At 40.7% G+C, this 11,876-nt stretch overlaps 1 protein-coding gene across 2 annotated transcripts in view; it reads left to right on the top strand.

Moving 5' to 3' along the window:
• Positions 1 to 5,860: 5,860 nt before the first annotated feature.
• Positions 5,861 to 11,876, top strand: part of USP38 (ubiquitin specific peptidase 38) — a 34,564-nt gene continuing 28,548 nt past the window's right edge. Inside the window, exons 1-2 of one of the 2 annotated variants that reach the window (XM_089911304.1) lie at positions 5,861 to 7,108; positions 8,642 to 8,777. In XM_089911304.1, coding sequence (XP_089767430.1) covers positions 6,427 to 7,108; positions 8,642 to 8,777 — 818 coding nt within the window. In that variant the 5' untranslated portion in view covers positions 5,861 to 6,426. The remainder of the gene's footprint in view (positions 7,109 to 8,641; positions 8,778 to 11,876) is intronic. The other variant, XM_022599655.3, reaches the window with a different exon arrangement.

The raw sequence follows: 11,876 nt of genomic DNA, 5'->3' as shown, positions 1-11,876 counted from the left end.
GAAAAAGCTTTTGACAAAATTCAACACTGATTTATGATAAAAAAACTCTCCAGAAAATGGGCATAGAGGGAACCTACCTCCACATAATAAAGGCCATATATGACAAACCCACAGCAAGCATCATACTCAATGGTGAAAAACTGAAAGCATTTCCACAAATATCAGGAACAAAACAAGGATATCCACTCTCACCGCTCTTATTCAACATAGTTTTGGAAGTCCTAGCCACAGCAATCAGAGAAGAAAAAGAAATTAAAGAAATAAATATTGAAAAGAAGAAGTAAAACTGTCACCTTCTGCCAATGACATGATAATATACACAGAAAATCCTAAAGATGCCACCAGAAAACTACTAGAACTAATCATTGAATTTGGTAAGGTTGCAGGATACAAAGTTAATGCACAGAAATCTCTGGCATTCATATACACCAACAACGAAAAATCAGAAAGAGAAATTAAGGAAATACTCTCATTTACCATTGCAACAAAAAGAATAAAATACCTAGGAATAAACCTGCCTAAGGAGGTGAAAGACCTGTACTCAGAAAACTATAAAATACTGATGAAAGCAATCAACGATGACATAAACAGATAGAGAAATATATCATGTTCTTGGATTGGAAGAATCAATATCGTGAAAATGACTATATTACCCAAAGCAATCTACAGATTCAATGCAATCCCTATCAAACTACCAATGGCATTCTTCATAGAATTAGAACAAAAAATTTTACAATTCGTATGGAAACACAAAAGACCCCGAATAGCCAAAGCAATCTTCAAAAAGAAAAACAGAGTTGGAGGAATCAGGCTCCCTGACTTCAAACTATACCACAAAGCTACAGTAATCAAGACAGTATGGTACTGACACAAAACCAGAAATATAGATCAATGGTACAAGATAGAATGCCCAGAGATAAACCCACGCACATATGGGCACTTAATTTATGACAAAGGAGGCAAGAACATACAATGGAGAAAAGACAGCCTCTTCAACAAGTGGTGCTGGGAAAACCGGACAGCTACATGTAACAGAATGAAATTAGGACACTACCTAACACCATAAACAAAAATAAACTCCAAATCATTAAAGACTTAAATGTAAGACCAGACACTATTAAACCCTTAGAGGAAAACATAGGACAAACACTCTTTGACATAAACCACAGCAAGATCTTTTTGACCCACCTCCTAGAGTAATGGAAATAGAAATAAAACTAAACAAATGGGACCTAATGAAACTTAAAAGCTTTTGCACAACAAAGGAAACCATAAATAAGACAAAAAGACAACCCTCAGAATGGGAGAAAATATTTGCAAATGAAACAACAGACAAAGGATTAATCTCCAAAATATACAAACAGCTCATGGAGCTCAATATCAAAAAAACAAACAATCCAGTTAAAAAATGGGTGGAAGCGCACATATGGACACCTTATCTTTGATAAAGGTGGCAGGAATGTACAGTGGAGAAAGGACAGCCTCTTCAATAAGTGGTGCTGGGAAAACTGGACAGGTACATGTAAAAGTATGAGATTAGATCACTCCCTAACACCATACACAAAAATAAGCTCAAAATGGATTAAAGACCTAAGTGTGAGGCCAGAAACTATCAAACTCTTAGAGGAAAACATAGGCAGAACACTCTATGACATAAATCACAGCAAGATCCTTTCTGACCCACCTCCTAGAGAAATGGAAATAAAAATAAACAAATGGGACCTAATGAAACTTCAAAGCTTTTCCACAGCAAAGGAAACCATAAACAAGATGAAAAGACAATCCTCAGAATGGGAGAAAATATTTGCAAATGAAGCAACTGACAAAGGATTAATTTCCAAAATTTATAAGCAGCTCATGCAGCTCAATAACAAAAACACAAAGAACCCAATTCAAAAATGGGTAGAAGACCTAAATAGACATTTCTCCAAAGAAGATATACAGACTGCCAACAAACACATGAAAGAATGCTCAACATCGTTAATCATTAGAGAAATGCAAATCAAACCTACAATGAGATATCATCTCACACCAGTCAGAATGGCCATCATCAAAAAATCTAGAAACAATAAATGCTGGAGAGGGTGTGGAGAAAAGGGAACACTCTTGCACTGCTGGTGGCAATGTGAATTGGTTCAGCCACTATGGAGAACAGTATGGAGGTTCCTTAAAATACTACAAATAGAACTACCATATGACCCAGCAATCCCACTACTGGGCATATACCCTGAGAAAACCATAATTCAAAAAGAGTCATGTACCAAAATGTTCATTGCAGCTCTATTTACAATAGCCCGGAGATGGAAACAACCTAAGTGCCCATCATCAGATGAATGGATAAAGAAGATGTGGCACATGTATACAATGGAATATTACTCAGCCATAAAAAGAAACGAAATTGAGCTATTTGTAATGAGGTGGATAGACCTAGAGTCTGTCATACAGAGTGAAGTAAGTCAGAAAGAGAAAGACAAATACCGTATGCTAACACATATATATGGAATTCAAGAAAAAAAAATGTCATGAAGAACCTAGGGGTAAGACAGGAATAAAGACACAGACCTACTGGAGAATGGACTTGAGGATATGGGGAGGGGGAAGGATGAGGTGTGACAGGGCGAGAGAGAGGCATGGACATATATACACTACCAAACGTAAGGTAGATAGCTAGTGGGAAGCAGCCGCATGGCACAGGGATATCTGCTCAGGGATATCGGCTCGGTGCTTTGTGACCGCCTGGAGGGGTGGGATAGGGAGAGTGGGAGGGAGGGAGATGCAAGAGGGAAGAGATATGGGAACATATGTATAACTGATCACTTTGTTATAAAGCAGAAACTAACACACCATTGTAAAGCAATTATACCCCAATAAAGATGTTAATAAAAAATGGGTGGAAGACCTAAATAGACATTTCACCAAGGAAGACATACAGATGGTAAAGAGGCACATGAAAAGATGCTCAATATCACTAATCATTAGAGAAATGCAAATCAAAACTACAATGAGGTATCACCTCAGGCCGGTCAGAATGGCTATCATCAAAAAATCTACAAACAATAAATGCTGGAGAGGGTGTGGAGAAAAGGGAACCCTCTTGCACTGTTGGTGGGAATGTAAATTGATACAGCCACTATGGAGAACAGTATGGAGGTTCCTTAAAAAACTAAAAATAGAACTACCATATGACCCAGCAATCCCACTACTGGGCATATACCCTGAGAAGACCATAATTCAAAAAGAGTCATGTACCACAATGTTCATTGCAGCACTATTTACAATAGCCAGGACATGGAACAAACCTAAATGTCCATCAACAGATGAATGTATAAAGATGTGGCACACATATACAATGGAATATTACTCAGCCATAAGGAGAAACGAAATTGAGCTATTTGTATTGAGTTGAATGGACCTAGAGTTTGTCATACAGAGTGAAGTAAGTCAAAAAGAGAAAAACAAATACTGTATGCTAACGCATATATATGGAATCTAAAAAAAAAAAAAACGGTACTGATGAACCTAGTTGCAGGGCAGGAATAAAGAGGTAGACATAGAAAATGAACTTGAGGACATGGGGTGGGAGGGTGGGCAAAGTGAGAGTAGCATCAACATATATACACCACAGAATGAGAAGCAGCAGCATAGCACAGGGAAATTGGCTCGGTGCTTTGCGGTGACTTAGAGGGGTGGGATAGGGAGGATGGGAGGGAGGCTCAAGAGGGAGGGGATATGGGGACATGTGTATGCATATGGCTGATTTGCTTCGTTGTGCAACAGAAACTAACAGTATTGTGAAGGAATTATACTCCAATAAAGATCTATTTTTTAAAAAAAACATGCAAAGAAGGGAATTAGTGTGCTGGCTGGGGTGATTAATCCTCACTATCAAGAGGAAATTGGACAGCAACTCTACTATTAATACAATGGAGATAAGGAATGCATTGTCTGGAATACAAGAGATCCCTTAGGGCATCTCTTAGTATTACTATGCTCTGTGATTAAAATCAATGGAAATCTACAACAATCCAATCCAGGTAGGACTAGTAATGTCCCAGATTCTTCAGGAATGAAGGTTTGGGTCACTCCACCAAGCAAAGAACTACAACCAGCTGAGGTACTTGCTGAAGGCAAAGGAAATACGAAATAGTAGTGGGAAAAGGGTGTTATAAATACCAACTATAACATGACCATTTACAGACTTGTCATAAGTATTTCCTCCTTTTTTCGTTATGAATGTGTAATATATTTGCTTAGTATATATAACAAAAATATTTGCTTAGACTATATATTAATATATATAACAAATATTGTTTTCTTTCCTCTGTTATTCCCTTGTCACATAACATAGGATGTAACAGATAGTTATTAAGTATTGTTAATTTTACATCTCAGCATTTAAGTTACAGGATATCAGCAAATCCACAATCCTACCACTCAGTCCTCTTAATGCTTTACTTTCTACCTTATTTTTGTCTTCCAACGTGGCACCATTCCCAGTAAAGGCAAACTTTTCTCTGTAGCTTTACTTACATCTATTGGAAAAGGAAAAGTTCCAAAGCTATTCTTGTGTTCTAGCATGACTGTCTTAGATCCATCAATTACTTCATTTCTCTTTTATCTTCAATCTCTTCCTGCAAACTAACTCGGTCTCAAGTTTCCTCTACCCAGCTCCTACCTTGTCTAAACAGCCATTCTTTTCAAGATTATCCTTACTGATGTGTTAAATATATTGGTGTAACCATTTTGTAAATTGGTAAAAACCAAAACACTATTAAGCAAGGTAAACAACTTACAATTTTGTTCCTTTTTCTACTGGACATTTCAACTAAACCGTTTTAAAGTTTCGTCTGTATTACAGGCCGTTAACGTCTGATTTCACAATCATATTAGTCAAGTCTTAACGGAGCTATAATTAGGCAATATTTTCCAATTTAAAGGCCTCCAATTAAGGCCTAAACTCTTATGGCGAATCCTTGGAATTTAACTTGAAAGAGTACAAGCGTGATGACTCCATCTATTCTTCTTTATTGTAAACCATCTTCAGTGTCAGCCTACACGTAAATACTGTGAAAATTTCACCTTTTTTATTTTCAAAGTACTCTTTCATTCTTTCTCACCTGTCATTTTCCTTACTCTCCCCCCATTTTTCGGACAACATAAATTTTCGACATGCCACAAAAGCTCATTAAAAAGATATTTGCTAAAGATAACGGATCGTCTCTAAACGCATACGGCCACCAGTACAGCCCTTACTTTAATAACCACACGCAAGAGAAAGGCAATCTCATTTAGGAACCCTAGCTCATTTCTTGATGAATGAGCCACGACCTCAAACGATTTCCCTTCAATCCGGATTTTGAGTTCTTTTCCTTACTTTCTCCCCAAATGCTCTTCTACTCGTGTTTCCAAAACTTTCCCATTCACAAGATTTTACCTAAATAAAACTTTCTCGGCCTTTCACAAGTAACCTGACTCGGACAGAACGGATAGAGATAGGAAGGTGGAACTCGTAGAGTCGTAGTCACCTCCAACGCGTCCGCTCCCGGCCGCTTCTCCCGGGAAGCCTCCTGTGACTTACACACGATCCCCAGTGACACTACGGTAGCCGCCCCACTCAGCCAGAGGCAGCCGCGCCAGCGCAGCAGCTAAGCTGCGGGTCAGCGAGGGGGTCCCAGCGCGGCGGGCCCAGCGCGGCGGGCCCAGCCGCGGCGGGCTCAGCCGCGGCGGGCTCAGCCGCGGCGGTCCCAGCGCGGCGGTCCCAGCGCGGCCCGGGAGGGAGGAGGCGATTGTGGGCGGAGGACGGTGAGAGGGGAGGGAGGAAAGGAGTGGGGCGGGGCGAAGGGGCGGAGGGGCGGGCCTTTCCGGAGGGTCCAACGTCCTCCACTTCCTGTTTGCCGGACCTTCTGAATCCGGGTCAAGGGTGTCCACCCCCTCTTCTCCCCGGCTGATCCGGCACCGTCCGTGACAGCGGCTCCTGACTCAACCCGGGGCGGTTTTCATCCCACGACCTGCCGGAGCCCGGACGCCCACACTGCCGCAGAACGCGGAGGCGCGCTTCCTCATTCCCCTGGCTCGCAGCCCCGGCCCCTGAGCACCCGTAGCCGCCGGGGGACCCCGCTGGCCCCTCAGAGCTGATGCTGAGGCTCCGCGGGCCCGGGGCGGCGGCGGAGTGCGGGCCTCTGGCTTCTTAGGCCCATCGCGGGCGGTGCCGGTTGTTACGCGCCCCAGGCTTGCCAACTCCCGCCCGGGCTTGGATGGGCCCCCCTGCCCGATAAATGTGGCTACTGAGGCAGCGGTGGCGGTGGTCGGTCCCGCTGCTGCTGCTGCGCTCCAAGTTCACCTCCGCCCCGGGGCTCTCCTGGCCCACCCTGGGGCCGTGGCCGCCCGCTCCTTCCTCACTGGGCCGGGCCTCGCAGCGTGGCGACAATGGACAAGATCCTGGAGGGCCTGGTGAGTTCTTCGCACCCGCTGCCCCTCAAGCGGGTGATCGTGCGGAAGGTGGTGGAGTCGGCGGAGCATTGGCTGGACGAGGCGCAATGCGAGGCCATGTTTGACCTGACGACGCGGCTCATCCTGGAGGGCCAGGACCCCTTTCAGCGGCAGGTGGGCCATCAAGTGCTGGAGGCCTACGCGCGCTACCATCGGCCAGAGTTCGAGTCCTTCTTCAATAAGACGTTCGTGCTGGGCCTCCTCCAACAGGGCTACCACTCGCTGGACAGGAAGGACGTAGCCATCCTGGACTACATTCACAACGGCCTGAAGCTGATCATGAGCTGCCCGTCGGTGCTGGACCTCTTCAGCCTGCTGCAGGTGGAGGTGCTGCGGATGGTGTGTGAGAGGCCGGAGCCGCAGCTTTGCGCCCGACTGAGCGACCTCCTGACCGACTTCCTGCAGTGCATCCCCAAGGGGAAATTGTCCATCACCTTCTGCCAACAGCTGGTTCGAACGATAGGCCACTTCCAGTGCGTGTCCACCCAGGAGAAAGAGCTGCGGGAATATGTCTCACAGGTGACAAAAGTGAGTAACTTGCTCCAGAACATCTGGAAGGCCGAGCCCTCCACCTTGCTGCCTTCCCTGCAAGAAGTTTTTGCAAGCATTTCTTCCACAGGTAAGGGTCATTACATTCCGAGAAAATCTCTCTTGGAAATTTAGTGTGTGTCTCTTACGTACACACCGTGTTTGTTTCCCTGCTCTGAAAACATCTTAATGGGAGAGGAGATCTTAACACCTTCATCCAAATTCTTATCCACTGCCCTATTCAGGCTGTCACTTTGGACATTAAAAAATGGGCAGTGTTTCCAGTTTAGAGGCCGAGAACGTCGAGGTCTAAGACCTTTGGCAGCAAACAAGTTGCTTAACTACCCAGCTTCTGCTCAAGTTATGGAATGCTTTGAAGATGACAGCTACTATGTAAAAACTTCTATTCATTAGTGACTAATGGCCGCATAATAATGTTTACTGTATCATTATTGTACTGTGATTCTGTCATCTTGCCGTCATGAGTTTTTCCTTAGTTTCTGAATTTTTCCATTCTTTAATTCATGGACTGTGTGCCATTTATTATTAGATTATCCTAGTTAACTGTGTCGTTGTTGAATATTGACATTTTATGTCTGCAGTAGTTTGTGAGAGTAGATACAGGTGGACGAGTGAAGGGAAAGAGTATGAAGACTTAAATAGGTGTTTTTGCGCTCCAGGTGTCAATAGCCCACGGATCGTGTCCTTAGAAATCCGGGAGGGATCAGGTGATACTTAGCAGGAAAATCCTTTCTCACTCGGGAATTTTACCTGTATGTTTGCATTCCTTGTTCGGACATGGAGCTTCCAGCTCTGTAAGTTGTGAAACAATAGATCCAAAACTGTGTTCACTCCCTCTCTGCTTGGTACAATCGTTCTCTGGCTGTTGTTCGAAATTGAACTTGTGAAGGAGGTATCCTCCTTTTATGTTGAGAATAAGAAATAAGAGTAGAGTTTTAACAGGCTCCATGCTTTCCTGATGAATTAAGTACATTTATGAAAGAATTACCAACTATATATTTGCATTATCTGAGTTTTGGTTTATTTTTTAATTGTAATTTTTCATGTATTGCCTGTGTTGCTATAACAGTTCGATTTCCCCAGAACTTTTTCAACTGTAGTAGTAAAGCTGCTCATCTTGGATTTGCTTAATTTTCATGTAGTTTAAGCAAAGTCCCCCCCCCCAATTTATCTTAGTTTCTACTTCTTTAAGTGATTTAAAAAATTTTCCTTAGAACAATGTGATGACTACTATAATTAATAGGGGTAAGTTACTTTGGAGGATCTAAAATGGGAATTATGATACCTTGCATGTCTTTTCTGACTACTGCTTTACAAATGAATATTTTAACACGACAATAACAATATTAAAGAATGCAAGAAAATAAAGTAATTTACAGACTAAATATGGCCATAGTGAAGAATAGTTTTTATGTTGCAGTACTGTCGAACTACTACTCTTAATCTCTCGTTTCTGCAGTTTAACATTCCTTGTATGTTAGAGTCTACGCATGAGATGGAGTGTAACAACTGCCTGGTGGAGGGGTGGTAAATTGTTGTTCTCTCTTAATACTTCCCTTGAACCTTCTTGCCATGTTCCTTTTTCTCTTCAATTAAAAAATAGATGCATCATTTGAACCTTCTGTGGCATTGGCAAGCCTTGTGCAGCACATTCCTCTTCAGATGATAACAGTTCTCATCAGGAGCCTTACTACAGATCCAAATGTAAAAGATGCAAGTATGACCCAAGCTCTTTGCAGGTACTTCTTCATAACACCATAGATGGTAATTGTAGATTTGGGAGGAGGAGATATTTTGCTGTATTTTGTGGGTAATGAAAAACTTAGGAAAATGTTTAAAACTGATATTGTGGAATCAAATATATAAAGACTCTCCAAATTAATTGAAATGAATTGTTTACCTTACTATAGGCTTGACAGGCATCCAGTAACTCACAAATCTGTTTTCTATTCAGCTTTTTTAAATTCCAAAAATATAGCACACATATACACTTACTGTTCAGCCAGGAGTTGGTTGGATTATCAATATATTTTACTAATTTCTTTGCTCAGTATTGTTGCCTGCAACCTATTTCCTCCCTCTGGGATCTTTCTTTTTCTGGCTAAGTATATACTTATACTTAGTACATACTTTTACTTTCTCTTTCAACCAGGACCTCTGGGTAATACTTTCTTAGCCTTTGTTTGAAATGAGGTTTTTTTCTTGCTTACTCCCAAGTAGATGATTTGGCAAGATACAGAATTCTAATTTGATAGTTATTTTCTCTTAGCATTTTGAAAATAATACTGCATTGTCTTTTGGCATCTATTGTTGCTGATGTGGAGTCTGCAGTCAATTTGATTATCGTTCCTTTGTGAGTAGTTAGGGTCTTCTGGTAATGTTTATGCTTTTCTCTTTATCCTTGATGTTTTGCAGTTTTATTCTTATATTTCTAGGTGTAAACTTAATGTTATTTTTGCTTCTCAGAACTCTTGTGCTTTTATTAATTCAATCATTCATTCTTTCAACTATTCAAATCACATTTATTGGGCACTTACCATGAGTGCCAAGCAGTGTTTAAAAACCTCATTGAACAAATGGGTAGATATATCCTAACGGGCTTCTAGCTGGGGAGGCAGGCAGGCAATATCAGTAACATATTTGAAGAGATACATCCTGATCTCAGAGATGCTAAAATGTGGAAAGGTACAGTCACTGGTGTTCTAGTTTAGATTACAGGACTTTTCTTGCCTTAGTGGTACATAAACTAAGTTTTACATCCTAAAACTGATTTTGTTTTAGATTTCATTAAGTATGGTAAGTAAAATAATTTCGTATGTTGGATAGTGATGAGCGTTTTTGGGAAAAAGTAGATAGGAAAGCAAGAAAGCATGGGGAATGGTTTGCAATTTTAAATACGATAGATGAGGAAGGCCTCACTGAGAAGGTGACCATGAAGTAAAGATATGAAGGAAATGAGGGTGCAGACCTTGTGGTGATCTAAGGGGAAGAGCATCAATACTGTCTTATAATTTACCAGTTTTTCCTTCAAAGGTACCCATTTATAGAGATTATTCCAGTTATTGAGTGTCTTTATTTCAATGACTGTATTTTTCTAATTGAGCTTTTCCTCTCTTCCTGTTCTTGTTTCATATCTGTCTGGTTTTGTTTTATAATTTTTTTCTATTTATTTCCTGTGTGCACATATATATGTGTATGCATAGCACATTTAAATAAAATGTAAGGATTTATTTATTTATTTTTGGCTGTGTCAGGTCTTAGTTGTGGTGCGTGGGGTTCCTATTCTCTAGTTGTGGCACATGGGCTCTGTAGTTGTGGCACATGGGCTCTCTAGTTGTGGCACATGGGCTCTCTAGTTGAGGCGCATGAGCTCAGTAGTTGCGGTGTGCGGGCTTAGTTGCCCTGCAGCATGTGGGATCTTAGTTCAAGAAGAAGACAGGAACCCGCGCCCCTGCATTGTAAGGCAGAGTCTTTACCACTGGACCACCAGGGAAGTCCCCTAAAATGTAAGGATTTAGAACAGTGGTTTCTGTGCACCTGTTGTAAATTACAGTCATAAGGTAACCTGTAAACTTAAGTATTTATTTTGGGTTCTCAGAAAGTTACATGTGTACAATTCTCGCCCTCTAGCATTTAGTCTTTTTTTTTCTCTCTTTTTTTCTTATAGTTGATTTATAATGTTCTGTATGGCACTCTTAGTCTTAATTTTTTAACCTCTTCATAACAACCATAGTGTCCAATTTACGAATTTATTTTTAAGATATATTTGGAAATTAATTTTTACCTATATTCCTATGGAAAGTTGTGATCCAGTTTCCATTGCATTTCCAATTTATCTGACATGATCCTATTTAACTTATAATATACCTGGAGTAATTATTCTTGTATTGCAAATGTAATTGAAAAGAATAGTAATGTTTACTTTTATCACACTCCCACCTTCTACTCCCCCATACTCTACGCTTCCCCACACATAGCACTTGTCATGCTTTACTGTCATTTTCTGTAATCCAAAGAAATGCAAATGCAGGTATTGTACAAGAACCAGATAGTAACATTAAAGTATGAAATAGGCCGGGGTAACTGAAGTAATAGGGCATGGGGTATACAAGCATTTTCTGAAAGAGAAAGCTGATCCTCAACTCCAGTTGTCTTGTTATCACAGGGAAATTTGAGTTCAGTGTTGCTAATCTGATTTTTCAAAAGGAGACTGAAATCCAGTTTTTATGTGGAGTTTTCTAATTTTTAAAACATTGGAACAAATAAAACTGAAGGCTGGATCTAGCCCTTAAGCTGCTACCTACAATAAAGTGAAAATTGGCTTTATTCTCTACAAATTAAGATTAAATCTATTTTGTGGCCTTTCATAATATTGCCAATTTTAAGATTTTCAAGTTGCGTGTACTTTTTTTGGCTATAGAGAGAAATGGTTTCATTTGTTCAACAAATTTGAGCTCCATTTTAATGCAGATCAAAGATTAAAGATTAAAAAACAAAACAACAAGATCGCTGTTCTTAAGCCCACAATCTAACAGAGGAAACAAGATTTATTACAACTACAGGTAACTGTTCTTTAAATAGTAAGAAATTAAATCAGCCTATCAGAGTTAAGTGTCCTTAAAATTCAAAGTGTAACCAATACATGGTGGATAAGATTACTGTAGTTAACCATAAAAATAACTGATTCTATAGTGCCTTTGTCTGAGAGGATTTGAGCATATGTAAGTCCAATCAAATTGAAGCAAGACTAGAATATAATTAAAGTGTAGCCAAAGCTGTTGCATTATACGCCAGCAGAGCTTAGTTCAGATACCAGTACTAGTACTTATTGTGTGACT

This window comes from Delphinapterus leucas, chromosome 5, assembly GCF_059928025.1.
Source record: "Delphinapterus leucas isolate spDelLeu-1000000601 "Yukka" chromosome 5, BTC_Dleu_Yukka2, whole genome shotgun sequence".
Lineage (NCBI taxonomy): Eukaryota > Metazoa > Chordata > Mammalia > Artiodactyla > Monodontidae > Delphinapterus > Delphinapterus leucas.
This window is presented reverse-complemented; position numbering and strand designations above follow the sequence as displayed.